At 35.2% G+C, this 19706-nt stretch overlaps 1 protein-coding gene across 1 annotated transcript in view; it reads right to left on the reverse strand.

The window, feature by feature from the left end:
• rxfp2 (relaxin/insulin like family peptide receptor 2) overlaps nt 1–19706 on the reverse strand; it is a 94801-nt gene that overhangs the window by 17554 nt on the left and 57541 nt on the right. Inside the window, exons 6-12 of the mRNA XM_023342917.1 lie at nt 18478–18549; nt 16488–16559; nt 14715–14786; nt 6129–6203; nt 3854–3925; nt 2772–2843; nt 1646–1720 (exon numbers count right to left, since the gene is read on the reverse strand). Of these exons, the coding sequence (XP_023198685.1) occupies nt 1646–1720; nt 2772–2843; nt 3854–3925; nt 6129–6203; nt 14715–14786; nt 16488–16559; nt 18478–18549 (510 nt within the window). The remainder of the gene's footprint in view (nt 1–1645; nt 1721–2771; nt 2844–3853; nt 3926–6128; nt 6204–14714; nt 14787–16487; nt 16560–18477; nt 18550–19706) is intronic.

The following is a 19706-nucleotide window of genomic DNA, read 5'->3' on the forward strand; positions in this document are numbered from 1 at the left end:
CCCTCCCTCCTACAACCAAGGAGATGGAATCTAAAATGCCTACTAGTACTTTTCCCACAAGTCAATGTGTTTCAGGGTGGGTAAAAATGTTAGTTCTACTCCAGCAGGAAACACTTTAATGTTTGGATGGGAGTGTGTACAAAAAAAGCCATGTTATGAAACTTTTATGTTATGAAAAACCACTCAATTCAAATTGGTTTCTTTAAAATTAGACCCCAACCAAACCACTGCCAAGAAGAATTGCTTTAATTTATTACCTCTATGTTTTATTTATGACTGGAAATGTTTGGTTTATTTTACTAATGTACTTTTCTTTCTCGTGGTTTTTTATTTGCTTTTTTTTATTACCCTGTAGACTGCTGCACCTGATGGTGCAATGCACAGTTTTTAAATATGCCCACTATTGTTTTGCATTAACAATAATAATTTTGCATGTTTTAAAGAAATAATCACACTACACGAGTATATACAGACTCGAAGAAAACATTTGAAACACTTTTTTGTATTTCATTATTTCATTATATTGTTCATGTTTATTTTGACCCTACTTTTGAGTATAATTTTATTGCTCTAAATAGTCATGTCATTATAGCTTAGTCACAATCCACAGGAGTTTGAGTTTGGTTGTGTTTTTTGTTTGCAGTTTAATTACTTCCTTGCTTTATTTATGTTCTTTGGGTCATATCCTATTCAGCTTTCTGTTTTCAATATTATTACAATGCTGTTGTCATACTTGTTCATTCCTTTGTACTTAGTTTATTCCTGATTGTTTTCATGTTCTTTTATCCGCATATTTTGGTTTATTCTCTTATTTTAGTTCCAGGCCTTTCCCTAATGGTTTTTCAATGCTTTTTTTTAGCCTTAATTCAGTTTCCTCAGTGTTAGTTAGTCTTGATGCCTCAGTTTCCCTGCTTTCCTTCTCCCACAGCTGTTCCACATTTTTTCTGATTAGTTCATATTTAAACCCTGCCTCAGTACTTAAGCTCCTGGTTTTTCATTGTTCCCTCAATTGTTTCTTCCATTCTATTGCCCTTTTCTATGTTCATGAAAAAATGGCAGAAACAAAAGCAAATCTGTTAACACTGATATATACCAACCTACTTTACTGTGGAGCATTAGTTTTCTCAAATGTGCATTTTTTGCATTTCTTAATAGTTACAGTAATTCAGCATACGCGTGTGCCTGTGTGTGCCTGTGTGTGTGATGGGACTCTTTAAATCTAATTTTGCTGTCTTAAATAAGATCCAATCAAGGATTAGGTTTATAAATTATGTTGTGGGTTGATGACATTTGTATAAAACAACAGTTGCTTTGTTTTTGTCATGTAACATTGTTTACTGTGCTGTCCTTGATTAAATAAGCATGAATTGAATTGAAATAATTACATCTGTATGCTACATGACTTTCTATCACACAACAGTAGTAAAATTGTTTCAAGTCTAAAAACAGAAGAAAACTTATCTGTTTTAATAAAGTCTCCCTTTTTCTCTCCAGCAGGGTCAAGCTCTTTGAATCCTACCTTTAAACTAGAGATCTTCATACGTTCTTTAGTCCTAATACTTTAAATTCCACCTTAGTTTGGCAGGGTTACAATGTGCACAAAATCAAAGACAATGTTTGAATCTTGGTATAATTTGTTACTCACAGTTTCAGGAGGGACTTGGAGAGGTTCTTGAATGTGTTCTTTGGCAGCTCATTGATTCTATTACCAGAAAGATTTCTAAACAAGATTGAAGGAAAAGAAAAGTGACCATATTATATATTTATGAAAGGGATTATCAGTCATAGCCTGCAGAAAGTATTCAAGTTTGAAAAGGTATCTATGCTACTTATACTTTTAGTATTCAGGAAACCTGACTCAACGGTTTGCAAAACCGTATTTCACTGGAATAATTTCTAAAAGTCCTTTCGGGTGTTTCTCGTCTAGTCTTTAAACTGTCATTTCTTTCCTCAAAGGAGAACGTCAGCAATGGTTAATTTTCAAGTTCTAAATGATTTAATTGGAGCCCTGGCTGTTTGCTTAGGGTCATTGTCCTGCTTGAGGCAGAACCTCGATGCCAGGGTAAAGTCTTTTATAGCTTTTAACATCACTGCTACAGAAGCAACAATTTCAGATGTATTTAAACAAGTAAGAAAAGAGCACTGTATTAGATATATATGTTAGTGAATATGTCATGTAATTCCATAGCACAACCCTTAATGACACATCCAGAAATCATATGTTACTTTAGAGTGAAGCATATTTCCTCTGCCAATGCTGGGTTATAGCATGTTGCATAGATATTTATGTTGCTATTTAGGTCTTGCCATGCACTCTTAAGGTGGGGGCATTTTGTAAGTGACCCTCCGTCATTTTTAGTTTGGTGCCTTTGTATCTCTAATCCCCCTTTCAAGCTCATTGTATATCGCCAGTATAGACAAAGACAAAAATCTCAGAAATAAAAGCATGTCTTTAACTTTGCCGTACAGTTTTTATTTTTGAGTCGACTTAAATACGGTAATTACAAATTCAGTTCTTACATTTTGCTAAATTAATTTGCAGGAAACGTAATACCGCTTATTGAAGATCTATTCCTTTATCTGTTGACAAACAGCACTGGTAAAGACCCAAAGCTGCTGAATATCTTCCACTAAAACAAAAATTTCAACCAAATGTAAATACCCATTAAGCAGAAGTATCAATCTTGACTGAAAACATTTTTAATCAAAATGAGTGTGTGCTGATGTGTTCAAATATGTGCACAGAAAGAAAGAAACAAATATATACTCACAGTTCACCAAGCTTCCACAGAGACTGAAATGTGTCTTCAGGGACTCTTGTGATTCTGTTGTCCATCAGTAATCTGAACAAGACAGATTTGCAGTCAGAAAGCATGCAGAGTAAGACAATGTCCTACGGTGGATCCCTGCTGTGGCTGTATGAAACCTAACCCACTATGAATATGGGAAGAAGTTTGGCTCTAAAAACATTTTGCAATGTTTTCTTCTCCTTCCTCTCCAACACACACAAAAAATCTCCAGCTAGACTGAAATAGTCAAATAGTCCTGGTAGAAGTTTTTATAATGCAAGAAAAACATGCACACACATCTATAACTATCAGAGCAATATAATAAATAAATACATATTGGGGTTCAACATTTGGAGGTCAACATTCATAAAAGTATGTTTTTTACATATTTGCTAAAACTGTCACTGTGCTGTAACAATATAATATGAGACAGAGAATCTGTAATAAAAAGCCCAACAAAAAACAAACACCGACAATAAAACACAGTTATAAGGTGATGTTAGTGAAGTGCAAAGCATTACCAGAGACATTTGGTGAAGCATTTGTGCCTTATCATCCAAAACTAAGGCAAAGAAAAAAAACATTTTTTTCAAATGATCAAACTTCAGGTCTGTGAAGTTATTTGCAGGAAACCACAGAGAAATTGACGTTAAAGCCCAATTGTCTGATCTTAACAGATTCCATATATGGAGCACTACAACACTTTTGTACCTCTAGCAAAGATGGGTTTGGACGTTATTTCATTTTAAACGTTAGGAATAAAATTGAGGATTCAAAGGTATCAGGCCAGCAAAAGATGGCTAAGTTTGGTAAATATTTACTTTATTCCCCCAAAAATGTTATATTTCAATTAATGCAGGACAAACAGTCCACAACTCGTGGTGTCGCTGCAGCCGAGTTGTCAATCAAAAGTTTCAACTAATCTTCTGCTTCATGCTGAGGACACAGCTGCAGTGGAAAGTTAATAATAGCATGCACAAGTGACCAGATTGTTCTCAAAACACTGGATGAATGCAATAAAAACATACCAGCCATATCATTTGATGTGTCTATCATATACTCACAGGACTTCAAGTTTGCTGCATGTTTTTAAGATGGAATAGTTGAGAGTCTGAATCTGGTTTCCCTCGAGATCCCTGAGAGAAGAGATAAAAGCAAGGCAAACAAAATGAACATTTTGGTGAAACCACAAGGGTTCAGGTGTGAACATGAAACATGCAAAAGAAACTGAGATCTTAGAGGAATTAATATAAATATAGCTTTCAAATATGTAAAACATGACCCCAAGAAGCACTCAGAAATGTTAAATTAATAATATTAAATATATCAATCAAGTACAATCACCACTACAACAGATAGGCCATATGGTAAAAATACATGTTTTCCCAATAGTGTAATAAATAAAGATTTCCAAGAGAAAATTTAACATTGCAGACGAGAAACATTTCATTCCAGGGCAGGGAAAATGTGACAGGAGCTCCTTTGTTGAAAATTGTTAAAATCTCAGTTGCACCTCTGTTTTAAACTTACTGCAGAGGTTTAAGGTATTTATTTGGACATCTAGATACAATCCCTTTGCAATATTCCACCCTGGACATAACGAATGGATCAAGCATTTTTCAACTTCAGTTAAAGAAGGGAAGTTTCTTATTTTGAAACTTCCCTTCATAGATAAAGTAAATAATGTTGTACTTGGGGAATAATTAAGAATTCAGAGACAGATCCTGATAAAACATAACACCAAGGGTTCTCACAATATGTGATCAAAGTAATACCATCCTGTGTAAGAAATAAATTATAAAGTAAATATCTGACTTTCAGACCACCAAATTTAACTACAGTGCATTCAATTCATTTTATTTATATAGTGCAAATTGACAACAAGTCTTGAGGCACTTTACAAAAAAATATTTAAATTCAATCATCCATACTTTCTAATTGATTCTAGTTATCTCACAGTAAAGTAAGCACAATAATTGTACAAAGTTGCTTAAAACGTTTCTAAGTAAACCCAGTAGATTGCAGTGAGTCATTGACTTGCAGCATTCACTCCTCCTGGTCGAACAGAAAATCACTTTCATTGTGTTGTTTACTTTAGTTGACTATATCGGTTTTAAAACACTTAAAATGTAGCAAACTGAAAAAATATATGTATGTGTATCATGAGAGTTTATAGTTAAACTACATATCTGATTTTCAAGCAATATTCATCAAGAGAAGCTAAACACAACATATTTAAGTCTTTCCACAAAGATACTGTGTTCAGGCATGTTGACAGCAGCACTAAACTCCAACAGGACAAGGACAGAAAGGAGGCAGTATGGGAGCCATATTAACTTTAACTGATCTAGCTTTAGTAAAGTAGTTCACCCTAATCCTGAAAAATTGTTGCTTTGTACATAGATATGTGATTGTGAGATCTACAAATGAATATTACTATCAGTCCATCAGCACCAACTATATTTGTATTTTATAAAATCAATTACAAGTAACTTAAAGTCCAGCTTTTTAGTGGGAGCACCATAAGCTGCAATCTGTGGTGCAAACAAACCAAATTATTAGTAGAACAACTCAAATAGAACCAACAAACAAAGCCAACCGCAAGATAATCACAAGCGTGTACTTAAAAGATTATCATGCCAGACCATCAAAGACAGATATTAAGAACTACACAGAATGATTTTGTTTGAGTTGGTGTGAGCAAGTTCAAGTGTGGTAATCCATTCGATTTGATCATAATTAAATTTTTTGATTTTTCTTTATAAATGTTTGATTCCAAAAGAGAATAAAAACAGTGGTGTTTTCTGGTATTTTCCAAAAATAAAAAGAAAAACACATTTAAACAACCTGAGTAAATTTGAGTCCAGGACTGCAGAGTGCTCCAGACATTCAGACACAAAAGCTGCAGAAAGCATGAGGTCATAGAGAATTTCAGTCTCATCTTACGGATGATGCGGCTGGTCAAGCTGACCGGCCACAGCGACATAACCTGAAGATGCCTGTTAGTCAGAAGCATCACTCTAACCTCTCCGCATGCTTTTTTAATATGTCCTTATTGTTCACTCACATGCACTAAACACACATTCACATCGCTGTGTGGCGGCCTGTACACAGAGGATATTATTCTCGACATGGCCGTCATGAGTTTGACTCCTGTCGTTGATAGCTTCGCCGCATGTCTTCTCCCGCTTCCTGTCATATTATTTTCAAATACAGGCTGCAAAAAATAAATAAATAAAAAAGCACATTCACTCTCCCTTTCTAGCACACAAACAACATCAATCAAATCTCTCACTACACACCTGCATGCACACAAGTACACTGTCAGAGCAGACTCACAGCCAGTCCAGGGCAGGCATGTGTTGACAGAAGCTGGGATGAGGAAGCTGCTGCAGTGAGGTGTGCACCATTGATCTGAGGAGAGACAATGGACATTTTACTGCACAGAGATTAAACTTTACAGAGTGAGAGCTGCTGCTTTGATCACCGTGACATTCAACCTAGATGAGATTCTTGTCTTACACTGCTTGTACTCCAGCCTCTAACAGCTGAAGGTGAGATGAGCCAGATTCTGGTCAAAAGAAATTAATCGCTGAAATTAACTATAGCGAATACTTTATGAAAACATTTAGCAACCTGTGCTAAACATAAATGACTCTCTGGACTTCTCTGAGGTCTTTCAGAATAGTCCAGAGGCAGCCTTCTTAATAAGCTAATTTTCTTTGAGCTCTGATGTCGTGGCCCCAAGATGGCTGCAAAGCAAACTCTACTATCCAAAACAGACTTGAGAAAAGCATGCATATCCTAAAGCAAACACTGTATGATGGGATCTTACTTCAGAAGATCCCATCATGAAACTTTGTTATACCTCATCAAAAAAAAGATGTATGGGGTCTTGTGAAATGCATTTACACTCTCTTAGCGCTACTAAATTCAATGTATTTTATCCAGATTTCATTATTACTTCAACAAAGAAGTGCATTTGATAGGTATTTTTGTGTACCTAAAATACAAAGAAAGAACCACAGACAACATTTGAGTTTTCAACCAAGCTTTTGCAAAAGGAAAAGACACAGCGGACTGCTCCTCTGTACAGCTCACCATGTGTTCTGAAACCCTGAAGTAAAACTTGCCTTTCATTAACACAAAATAAAAGGGGGCTGGTGTTGATAAGATCAGTGGTCACTCAGGAACTAACACATAACAAACGCAGCTTTACGACTAAGGAATCTCTATGTAGGGGGGCAAAGATCATAAACAAACACAGGTTTACGACTAAGGAAACTCTCAGAAGACCATCTTCAAAGAACATGTTTTAAGGATTAAAGAAAGGTTAGCTCTGTCTCACAGATATAATTAACCTATAAATGAAGAGCAAACCGGTAACTACTTATGTAAGAATGATAGCAAAACATAATTTTTCTTACAGCATTATTGGTTAGTGGACTAAAATTTAAACTTGCCTTTTTTTCAAAATGATTTGGGGAATCTTTTCACCGTCTTTGCATTTATAAAGATCGACATTTAGCACCTTCTATTGGTTAAAAAATTATTGGCGTTATCTAGGTGAAAGGTGAACCTTTGCCCAAATCGGAAGCTTTTTGTAGCTTGTAGTAGATGTTCCTACAGGTTTGTTTAGCTCCGTCCATCTATTAACTCTGATCAACTTCTCTCTCCATGCTTAAGGAAACGCGTCACCACTGCATGATGCTTCCACTGCCATATTTTAGTGTCTTAAGAGTGAAGCACAGTCTTTTCTAAAAAGTTGCATTTTAGTCTAATCCGAACACCTGCTACATGTTTGTTGTATCTTGACAAAATTCAAATACTTCTTGTGTTTTTCTTCTTGTCACTTTTATATAAAAGCAATATTTGGATCTCAGCATCACTTCTTGAGCTACCATAAACCTATTAGCTGCTTCTCTGAATAATGCTCTCCTTGCCCAGCCTGTCAGTTTAAATACACATTGTGCATATTCTATTTTTGGATAATGGACAAGGGACATTTAGCCTGGTCTATTATCCAAGGGAAATGGTGTGTAAAATTTACTATTTTGAGTTTTACATTATGTCGTAATATTTTTCCCTCATCCCAAACATACCTGGAGTGCTGTTTTGATACATTCATGCATGTTTGGGGGAATCCTTAAATCTCCTGTGAAAACCATCCGGGGATAACTAAACGCCTATTTATCCACAGCTCCTCGCTGAAGGTGTAGTCCCAAGCCGAGCTTCTTCCTCATAAAGCACAAACTATTTGTCAGTCCAGTGCTCCTGAGAACAGGTGTTAACTACATAACAGAGGAGACAGACCCAATTTCAAGGCATCAAATTACAAAGTCAAGTTTCCTTTTTCTTTAAGTTATGCTTAGCATATACTGTACATATATAAGTAGAATTTTTATAATGCTTGAAGGTAAAATAATTACTTGATTATTCTATAAACTGGCACTATGTGGGTGGAAAATACATAAGTTTGTCCCTTTAAGCTTACCCTCAGCCCCGACCTCTCTGTTCACGATGCGGTTTTTTCACTAAAAAAAGCTCTCCAAGGCCTCATCAGAAGAGTTAGACTTATACTGTGTTTTAATGATAAAGGATTAGATTTCATTTACTAATTAAGCTATTTCTGAAGGTAATTGTTTGCATTTGATTTTATTTAGGGGTATCAGCGTATAGGATGCTCATGCACGCTAGATGTAAAGAAATTCCCAACATCTGCTTTTCATGAGGTATTATATGTCACAGAGTAGCCTAATGGAATCAGTTACCTTCTTTTTACAGCTTGCAGATAAAGGAATGAGGGCAAAAGAAAAATAGTAGCACAAGTTGGACACATTTAAGAATGTGTTTTCTATTAAATCTCCAACAAAACAAAGCAGAAACATGAAAGTGAAATGCTGAATGATTGAGAACAATTTCTATAAGATCAATAGATCTGACTAGGGGCATTAAATATTTTCTATATTTTGCATTCATGTTGCCAGCCTGACGATATCCGCAACACTGCAGCAAGTTTGAATTTATTCAAGCTATTGTGCCAGTGCTGTTGTTTCTGATCTACTTTGTGCAATGAATTCTAAGAGCCTCATCAAATGTGGCACGCTCATAAAAACTTTAAAACAACAGCCCACAGTTACGTTACAAAAATACGTCTCTGTTTTGTTTGGCACTATTTTCTGATTATGTCTCTTCATAGTCAACAACTTTATGACTTTCTCTTCACAGTCTTTGCCCTTGTGGGTTTATTTCTTTTCATTTCCAGCTGAAGTAGTCTAGGCTATGTCAGAAAAAAAATGCTCTTACTCTGATTGTTAATAGACATGAGGTAAAGTCTAAGTTTTTGATTCATGGACAAATGATCCCTTTTACAAGATCATATGCCAACTTTCAATATATTATCCAATAAAAGGTGTCCCAAAACTCCTTTGCTTCAGTTCTATAAAATAACAATGAGATTTTCAGCTTGAATTTTGCATTGCATGATACAAACACTTACAGCTTAATACCTGTTATTATTTATTTATTTTTTTGCATGTATCAGTGAATGAGTTTGTTAACTAACTTTTTCGATTTGAAGTTTGTTTAGAATTTTACCAAGGCTACCTGTTTAAACAATTTCATTGATCAGAAAAATCAAAGCATCAGGAATACAAGTTTGTCTTCTTTTTCTAATTTAGGCATAAAAAATAAAGACAATAGAAAACAAAAGTGTCAAAAATGAAAAATTTGAGAACTTATAGGACTTCTTCAGTTTGAATTATCAATACATTGTAAAAGGGGTTGCCATGTCTTCTTGAATTGTTTCAATTTGTTTGCTAATGATAACCTCTTTCTTGCCAGATGAGACTCTTACCATTTTCTTCAGACATAATTTAAAAGATGAAACTTCTGTTTTTTTCTATAATATCAAAACAAGCTTTCTTAAAAGTATAAGATAACAGTTATAATTGGCATTTATTAATCTCAGCAAACTAATCAGAAACTCAGTAGAATCAAAAGTGGGTACAATGGCAGGTATCTGATGACGTTTAAAATGTGCAAGATCAAAATGGAGTGAATTTAGTACAAAGTAAGAATGAATATAGCATTAGTCACATAGTGGGGATGTATTGGGGAAAATGTGCAACTTTGCTTTAGAATAATGAAGTCTGAATAATTTTAAATTGAATAAGGTGATATCTAGAGTAAGCAAAGCACTTTGGAATATCACTTTAAAGAATATCGATTCTTTAAAGCGATATTTCAGATTTCATTACTTATCTTCATTTTTAATTCCGGCTTCAATCTGCCCTTAAGCCCTGCATGAAATCACAAATTACAAACCGGGGATATAAGTTGTTGTTCCCTTTAGATCTAAATTAAAAAGCTTGTCAAAGTCACTTGATTTTATATTTTCTGAAATGTGCATGTGTATTTTGACATGTATATCTGAAATTTGTGTGTTTATGAAGACCGTATTTGACCTGAAGTTGAGCAAAAGAAGTGAAGTTTTCACCCACTAACAGCTATCCAATCATCCTGATTCCCAAATCTATCTATTGTGTATAACCAAATGATGGATTCTGATAAAATTGAGTTTATTTGAAATGAGGGATTCAAATATGATTGAGATTTTATCTGTTTTCAAATGCATGTAGTGCATACGGTGCTGCAACTAATTGATTACAAGCCTAAAATAAGTACTGTATACTGTATTTCAGAATTTGTTTCTTCCATGCCTTCAGCTGAAGGCTAAAATTGTTAAAGTTTTGATCAATGTTATTCAAAACTTTGTTAGATTGATTTATCTTAACTATAACAAATCAATCTAACAAGAAAAAATATGATTAAAGTTAAGGAGGAAAGGAAGAAACCCAAGCCAAAATGGTGTAATTTTCAATATATCGTGTAAAATAAAGAAAAATGTGTGTGGTACCCTACATGATTCTTCTTTCTCAAGCAAATCTAAAATGCCCTCCACAATTATTGGCCATGCTGGTAAAAAAATACTTTCAATTGTTATGCAGAAATGTCGACTGCATTAATGCAAATCTTAGCTTAGGCAGAAGATTTATTTTACATCATTCCCATCCTCTTCACTCTGCAAGGTGGCAGGATAAAATGAGGTCCTTCACCAGCCTTGGTTCTCACAGCTAATTTAACATTTTGAGGGGTTTTTTCTCTGTTGTATATATGGCAAGCTTGGACAAGTAGCTATTTTCTAACTTTCTGAGCTCAACAAACATTTGGTATCACAGAATGGTGTATTTATTTGTCTTCTATTTTGATTATTGGCCAAAAAACCCCAAAACAAAACAAAAAAACATATTTATGCACCAGAAAAACATTGTAAAATTGCATTACAATTTAAAAGTTCCTAGATACTCTTATTATTGTAAAAATGTTTCAGTTTCAAACTGTGCAGTGTGGAGGTAGAGTGAGCGCCCATATACTGCTGAAGTTTATTTCTTCATTGAATTCTGCATTTTACTGTGATAATTTCAATCCTATTTAAATTGCATCTCAGAATACTACTTGTGGGTTTGACAAGTAAAGGCGTATTTCTAGTCTGCCACTTTGAAGAGGCAGAGAAAGAGAAAACACTTATTGGAGTCAAGTGTCAAGCCGGAGTTTTAGAAGGACATGCTGAGATGTGCCTGAGCTCTAAACAGGCCTGAGGAAAGAAAACAAAAACAAGTCTCACCCAGACAGCCTGTGAACAAGTTTGAAGTAGACAACAGCTTCAAGTAATTTTCCAAAGTCAGTCAAAGTCAGTTTGGTTTGTATAGCACATTTAAAGGCAACTAATGCTGACAAAAGTGTTTTGTAGCCAGTTAAGACATTTAAATTCAGCTGAAGTAGTTGGAATTAAATCTAAAACGTATAAAAAACAAACACCATCAATTTATAACATAAATTTTACACATACAGTACAGACCAAAAGTTTGGACACACCTTTTAATTCAATGAGTTTCCTTTGTTTTCATGACTATTGACATTGTAGATTCACACTGAAGGCATCAAAACTATGAATAACACATGTGGAAATATGCACTAAACAAAAAAGTGTAAAACAACTGAAAATACCCCTTATATTCTAGTTTCTTCAAAGTAGCAACCTTTTGCTGTGATTACTGCTTTGCACACACTCTGCATTTTCTTGATGAGCTTCAAGAGGTCGTCACCTGAAATGGTTTTCACTTCATAGGTGAGCCCTGTCAGGTTAATAAGTGGGATTTCTTGCCTTATAAATAGTCATGAAAATAAAGAAAACCCATTGAATTAGAAGGTGTGTCCAAACTTTTGGTCTGTATTGTATGTGTGAAGTGAAATGAAAATTCTACATATTTTTAACAAATATAAAAACCTGAAAAGTGTTGCTTGTATTTGTGTTTAGTCCCCTTCAGTCAACAGCAAAGCAGCTTTTGCAAATCAACTTTTATGGCTTTGCATTTACCCACATTTCAGCTCTATTGACAGAAAATTCCTTTTCACCGGGTTATGACTGAGAAATTCCAAGACATGAAAACACTTTGGTCTAAACATACTAATAATGTGTGTTAAGGATTGTTGTCCTCTCTCCCATTCTCAAGTATTTTCTAGATTTTTTCCAGGACTGCCTTGTCTTAAGGCATTTTCTCATTACCTCTGACACAGTGCTGTGCATGAAGGACAAAATAATTTAATGTTGGCGTCATCTGACCAGAGCATCTTGTTCTACATGTTTGTTATGTCCCTTAAGGTTTGTGGCAAACTGCAAACTGGACTGTTATGACTAAGTCCATGGATATGAATATCCTCAGCATCTCTGTCAGAGTACTTCAGCCCTCTTGGGTGTTTTTTGATTAATGGTCTCCTTGCCCTGGGAGCCAGTTTAGTTGTTCTAGTTGGCTTGCAGTTGTGCAAATCTTCCAATTGATTGAACAGAGCTCCATTATAGAATCAAAGTTTGGATGATGTTCTATAACTAAACCCTGTTTTAAACTTTTTCCCAGCTTTATACCAAACTTGTCTGCTGTGGGTCTTGGATTTCATGATGCAGTTTGTTCTTTAATGAACTTCAGAGGCCTTCACACATCATCTGCATTTATACTGAAACTCAGCCACCCATTTAGTTTATTCACTAATTAGGTACAGGCAAATGGTTGCAATCAAGTGTTGCTGGTGTGGGTTGCTTAGTCGAAAGTACACCAAAAGTGTTGTATTTTCTAAAGTGCAGCATATACGGCCACCGTCTGTTACCCTTTATAGCCACATTCAGATACCTTCAAACACCATCTGTTACCCCTTTTAGCCACATTCAGATACCTTCAAACACCAATGTGACAGCAGGTGGAAATGTCATTTTGATCAATACTGATGGTCTTTTTAAGACAACTATGCAGCAAGAAGCTTTCCCCCCCTGGATCTGTCTACTGTTTTTTGGTAAGCTGCCTGAAAAACATCTTTTGCTACGCCTCAGGAAGTTCTGCTGCTGTGCGGAGGACCACTAACTGGATCAAGAATGCTCTGTGAAACTGAGGAAGGGTTTAACACTCATAGCTGCTGATCTGAATCTGCACAGAAAAAATAAAAAAGGACTTTAACTGTTAGGGACAAGAGAATAGCTAAATCAGTGTTGCTCAAATCCAGTCCACAGGGACCATTGCCCTGAATATTTTAGATGCGTTTCTGTTCCAGAACACCTGGTTTAAATGATTGCATGACCTCCTCTGCAAACCATCAAAGGCTGCAGATGCGTGCTAATCACCCACTAATTCAGGTCAGCTGTGGGGAAACACCTGAAACATGCAGGGCTGTGGTCTCTGAGGATGAGCATTGATAAATACTGATATAAGTGAAGAAACTGATATTTTAGTGTTCACAGGAATGGCTGAAACAGTTAATTTGAGCTGCTTTTGATATTACAATATGGTACCTGTGTTAGAGAATTAAACCAGACCATTTCCAATTGTTCCTGAGCAAATACTGCATCATTTTCTAACAGTTACATTTGTTCATTCTATGATTTTAAATTTCATGGGTCAGTGGTTTGTTGGTATAGAAGGGCCAACTGTAATACATGTGCAGGTAAAACATATTATTTTGATGATTTACACACAGGCTAAAGTTTTTAAGCCATTATTTTAATTATGATGATTTCCTGCTAACATCTAATGAAAACACTACATTTAATTTCTTAGAAGATTAGAAGGTTATGTTTTCAATAAAAAATGGGGACTTAAGGAAAAGTATGTTTAATTCTTGCTTAAAAGCTATTTTCAAAATATACTTTTAATCTGGAAAACACATCTCATCAGAATGCATTTTTGAATTTATTAAGATGTACCTGTAACCATGCTACACCATTCCTTTGAACTTGGTTTTGCTATGTGGTCACTTTTATACTTTTATAAGATTACTGCTATCAGCAAAAACTCTTTCCCTAAAAGTTTACTTTGTCACCACCAATGCTTGTGTAAATGATGTGTGACAAAGCAACATCTACATAAATGGTAAGACCTAAACTTTCCCAGCGTAGCATTGCCCAAAGCATCATGCCAATCCTGCTAGCTAGTTCACATCCCATAGGCCAGTGGTTCATCCCATAGGACTTGGGGGGTGGGGGGAAGCGATATGGATGAATGAAAAAAACAAAAAAACAAACATTTACACAAAAGTTTTTCACTGCAATGATGGTTTGTAGTGTGTTTTGTTGCAACCTGAAGTGTGAAATAAACTTCAGTGGAGTTTGAAAACAAAATATGTGTATAGGTTTATGTCTGTTTGAATGATGTGTGTGCCCAGTTGGTTCTATTTTCTTTTTTGGGGGATTTTATTGTAATCCATAGGGGGGGCAGAAAATCTTTGGGAACCACTGCCATAGGCAATGCATTTTTCATCAAACTGGTGAAAGTGCAGATCCAAATCACAATGTTAGATGAACAATAAAAACAGACTCACAGAAAAACGAGCGAACGAAGTCCAAAGAACGTCTCATGCGTCAAACTGCTGAGTGGGTTATGATCCAACATCCTGGCAGGAAAAATGATTTCATCATTAATACCCAGTTATTTGAATGTGGTCTTGTGTGTTTCAACATTTTGCAAAGAACACATATAATTAACTTTGTACAAATTTAAAAAATAATGCATTAATCTAAAACGACATATGGATTATAATGCCATTAGTAAAAGCTGTCTATGAATTGTTCTGGAGCTAATCTGAAAACGTTGATATATATTTCATATCAATAGAAAACAACACCAAGTTTGGTTCTCTGTAAATCTTTAATTAAAGACAGTTGTCCACTTCTGCTAGTCAACCGATTTTTCTCCTTTCGATTTGGAGCAGCACTCAACTGCGGCTAATTGAGTTGTTTCAAACTGAACAATGCAGCCGTACAATGTGTGTAGGAATACCACACACATTCATGTGAACACTAGAACAAAACACAATGTACTTCATCATCCTCATTTACTCTCAAGGGACCAGTGCAGTTTAATCTAGGTTGTAGGAACATCTCTCTCTTGGGAAAAAAAAAAAAAGAAAAAAAAAATCAAGAAATCAAAAAGACTACTTGTGCAACTACAGATAAACAAGTTAGCAATATTACATCTCATAGAGTATTAAGAGCATCTTAAATCACAAGGAAATCACAAATGCAAATGATTGTTTAAAATTATAAAAACGATTCACAAATATTGACATTACATAACACTTACACTCTAAAATGGGCCCCCACAAATGCCATAATACAGTTTATTTTTCAAGCATACACAGTTCCAGTCAGAGGTTTACATTGGCTCATTATCTGCATGAATGTAATTTATTTTGGGCATAAATTATTTATTTGAACTGCTGGTGGAATAAGTATGTAAATATATAACTTCACTCTTGCTGATATTTGTTCAAATCTTCCTGAGAAAATTGCAGAGAAACCATTAATTATTTTGAAGAAGGTTTTTATTTTTCAGTTTCAGTCCATGCCGATGTCTGCTTTAGTGTGTACAGTGGCTGCACGTCCCAGGATCCTTCAATTTATGATAGGGGTGAGCCTTGGTAATCCCTAGGTTGCTGTTGTTAATCACTAAAGCCACTATCTTCGCATTTTAGAGTAGCAGCTCAGGTCACAGGGGTTGAATCTGGACACAAATGGATGTTCCCAAGAGACTGATGCAAGGCACATGTTAAAACATGTTTTGGTCTAAATATCCTCTAATATTAACCTTCTGGTGCAGAATCTCCAAAGCTTCAACCCTAGTCTTATTTAACATTAATGCCTGTGCAAAAAGTAGTTTCCATGCTAGCAAACCCCTCAGTTTAGTTTAATTATTTATGATCAAGAGGATGGGCATACTGTATTTTATATATATATATAATTTTTTTAATCATTGCTTGTGATGATCATAAGTTTCTCAAACCTCAAAGGAAAATTGAGCTAAATGTAGTTGTGAAAAATATATATCACTATCATGCACCATTTTGTTTTCAACTACAACATAAACCCTATTAAAACATATTCACAAAAATACAAAACCTACTATTTTTCCAAGTTTGTATGTATTTTTTTAAGTTGATATCTCTGTTCAATGAATGTACTGAATGGACTGTTGTTTGTTTTTTGTTGTGGTTTCAGTTTGTCCCCTTAAAAAGAATGTTTCATATGAAATCATATCAATGAGTGGATGTAAACTTGAGTGTATTTATTATGTAAAATAGATATGCGATACTCACAGCCATTCTAACCGACTCAGATCCTTGAATACGCCAGGACTGAGGGAGGATATTAAGTTGTTGCTGAGAAACCTGAGAGGAGTAGGAAACACAGACTTAGAGGTTAGATCAGACAAAGATTAAATGATCAAATATTGTGAGGAATTGTCAGCAAGCCTAAATCTCAAAATAGCATTAGTGTAATGACTTGTTGATTATGGCTTTGTGTTTTAGATGGTCTTTGGTTTATGAGAACTGATGTTCCTGCTTAAGTTGATCTGAACTCTGGCTATTCTCCTGTTTTACTACAGAGTAGCCATAATCATGATTCTGAAAAAGGGTCACAGTTCAAACAGGCTTGCAGTCCTTATTTGGGTAAAATAACTAAAGTTGAAATGTGCTTGCTTCCTCATGAGAGTTCAAGTTTCTACTTAATAAAACCTACGAAATTGCCATTACATTTACTTGAGATATTTATCTCTATATCTACACTACATAGCCAAAAGTATTGGGACACTTGCATTTAAGTTCACATGAATTTTAATGACATCATACTCTGAATACTTTGGTTATATTAAAGAGTTGGCCCACAAATTTTCATATCCAGTAGCTGAAATACAGCTGAGAAGTCAGTAAGTTAGAAATATGTTAATGGGAGTATTTTTCTATCTTCCCAGATCATTTTTAGGTCAGGCATTGATGATGCACTTGAAGGTGTTATATTGGTTAAGTTCAAGGTTCTGTACAAGCCAAAGAAGTTCCTATGCATCACTCTTTCTTGCTGATGTCCTTATGGGACTTTGCTTAGCGCACATAATTGAAAAGGAAAGGGACTATGTCCAAATAATTCTCACATGATCAAAACCAGGAAATCACTCAAAATGAATTTGTACGCCACAGAATTAGGAGTAGTTTACTAGAACTAAGGGGCAAGTACAACCCCCAAATAAAAACTGTGCACCACACACTGTCCTCCACCAAACTTTACTCTTACAGTTCAGTCAGGCAAGTCAATTTCTTCTGCCAACAACCCAACCCAGTCCCGTCCACAGAATGACAGGCAAAAGTGTGATTCATTACACCGGAGAACGTCTCCACTGCTCAAAGGTCTTGTGGAAGTGTCCTTTACACCTGTTTATCCAAATCTTTGCATTGCACTTGGTAATGTAACACCTCCATTAGTCTGTGCATCTGGATTGTGGTTAAATGGCAGTGGAAGATTCACTGCCTTACGTAATTGATGTTCCCGTTTCACCTTCCTCCACATTTGAAAGTGTATTTCAATTAATTTGATCATTAAGTAAGCCACATTGACAGATTCAATGAAAGTGTACAGATCAACAGCATGGAGAATTTTCATAACTTTTCCATTAATATTGCAGCAATAACCGGAAAATAACATTGCTTAATTTCTTACAACACGACACAATAAAGACACCCTGTCAGTAATAATTAAGATTCACTCAATTAGGCATTAGTGCACGAAACTGAATATGACGGCTTGACCCAATTCTGATCTCAGCATTCATAGACTATTCATAACAAGTGACCCACATGCATCTAAGATGTAATAAGACCTGATATTCCATAAAATCCCCTTGATTTCCTCATGCGCAGACATTTGCAATATGTATTTTTGAGACCACCAGCCTTAAATTTAAATGATTCTCCTGTCCCATGAACCTCTTTACACACTGGTCTGGAGCTCATTTAAAACGCCACACGAAACCGACTCTGCAGAAAGTGAGCTCCTAAAAATGACCCATTGATTCGCAACTGCTTGTGAAAACAGTTAGTTTAGATTTATAACTTGAGCCTGACCCAAAATGTATCTGTTCACACAATAAATAACTATCTGCTGCTTCACTGAAAAAGGGAGGCAATGTTTACTCAACAGAGGTCCCACTAATTTGGAAATTATAAGATAAGCATATTAAGCACAATGTAAAAAGATTCATATAGTTGTTCTGGGTAGATTAATAGCATTTGATAAAGTGACCAAGATACTTACAGCTTTTTAAGACTGTACAGTCCACTGAAGGCATGTTTTGATATGAACTGGAGGCTGTTGTTCTGTAGAAATCTGAGAACAGAGAACATAAATTTTCTGAAACTACAGTTAAGCAATGTTTACTGTGTATGAAACAAATTGGGTAAAACATCAAATATCTGATACATAAAAAATGAAACACTTCTCCTTCAATAAACTTTAGAAACATGTCATTTTCTATAAATTCAAACCATAACCAGTATGGGGTGTTTTTTATGTCCACCAAAAGAGTACACTGAAACTTTGTGTTTTTTGTTTTGTCTGGCTACTTTAGAGCCACAAAGTTGCTCACAGCTGAGAATGTTTGCATCCATATAATCACTGCTATCAGCAGTCCTACTGTAATGAAGAGATCTTCATTACTGGGACTATTTTACTGAAATCACTGTATTGCATTTTTAAAGTATTTTTGCACTTTATTAACAAGCACTTTATTTAGCACTGCACTTTAAGCATAGATTTGCACATCAGTAACAATTTGCACACAAGAAGTTTTAATTGTATTTATTGAGTATTTTTAGAGATTAGCATGTAGCCTTTTGTTCTGGGCTCTGCACAGCTGCTCCTCATTGACGAGTGAGGTGGTTGCCTGTGGAGGGAGGATAATTGTTACTCAGAGCAATGAGCTACTGGTGGGTAAAACTGATGTCAAGAAAATCCGAGCTCATCCCACTTCCCCATGCTGGAGATTTTAGTTTAACAGTAATAATAAATAAAGTTATCTTTAAAATGAATCACTCAAGTGACATCAAGGCCCAACCGTAGACTTAAGTGTCAATAAAGTTAGTTTAACAGTAATAATAAATAAAGTTATCTTTAAAATGAATCACTCAAGTGATATCTAGGCCCAACAGTAGACTTAAGTGTCAATAAAATAAATCTGGTTGTGTGTGTTGTTTTTGTCTCATGCAAACTTTGCTTTAATTTTACTTTTTTCTATCTAATCATAAGAAATCATAGTCAGACAGAGAGAGTCATGAAACAGGAAAAGCAGGTTTCCTGGAAAAAGAGGAAGTTTCCAGCCTGCAGATTCATAAAAATAGATGAGACTATTTCTTATTTTAAAGCATGAAAGTTTAAAGAATTAAATCTAAACATTTTGATAATTTGATAAGATTCAAAGTAAAATACTTATATTAATATTGGTTTACTTGTAATAATACTTACACTTATATTTGTGGGAACACTTA

The sequence above is a fragment of the Xiphophorus maculatus genome, chromosome 11 (genome assembly GCF_002775205.1).
Source record: "Xiphophorus maculatus strain JP 163 A chromosome 11, X_maculatus-5.0-male, whole genome shotgun sequence".
Taxonomy (NCBI): domain Eukaryota; kingdom Metazoa; phylum Chordata; class Actinopteri; order Cyprinodontiformes; family Poeciliidae; genus Xiphophorus; species Xiphophorus maculatus.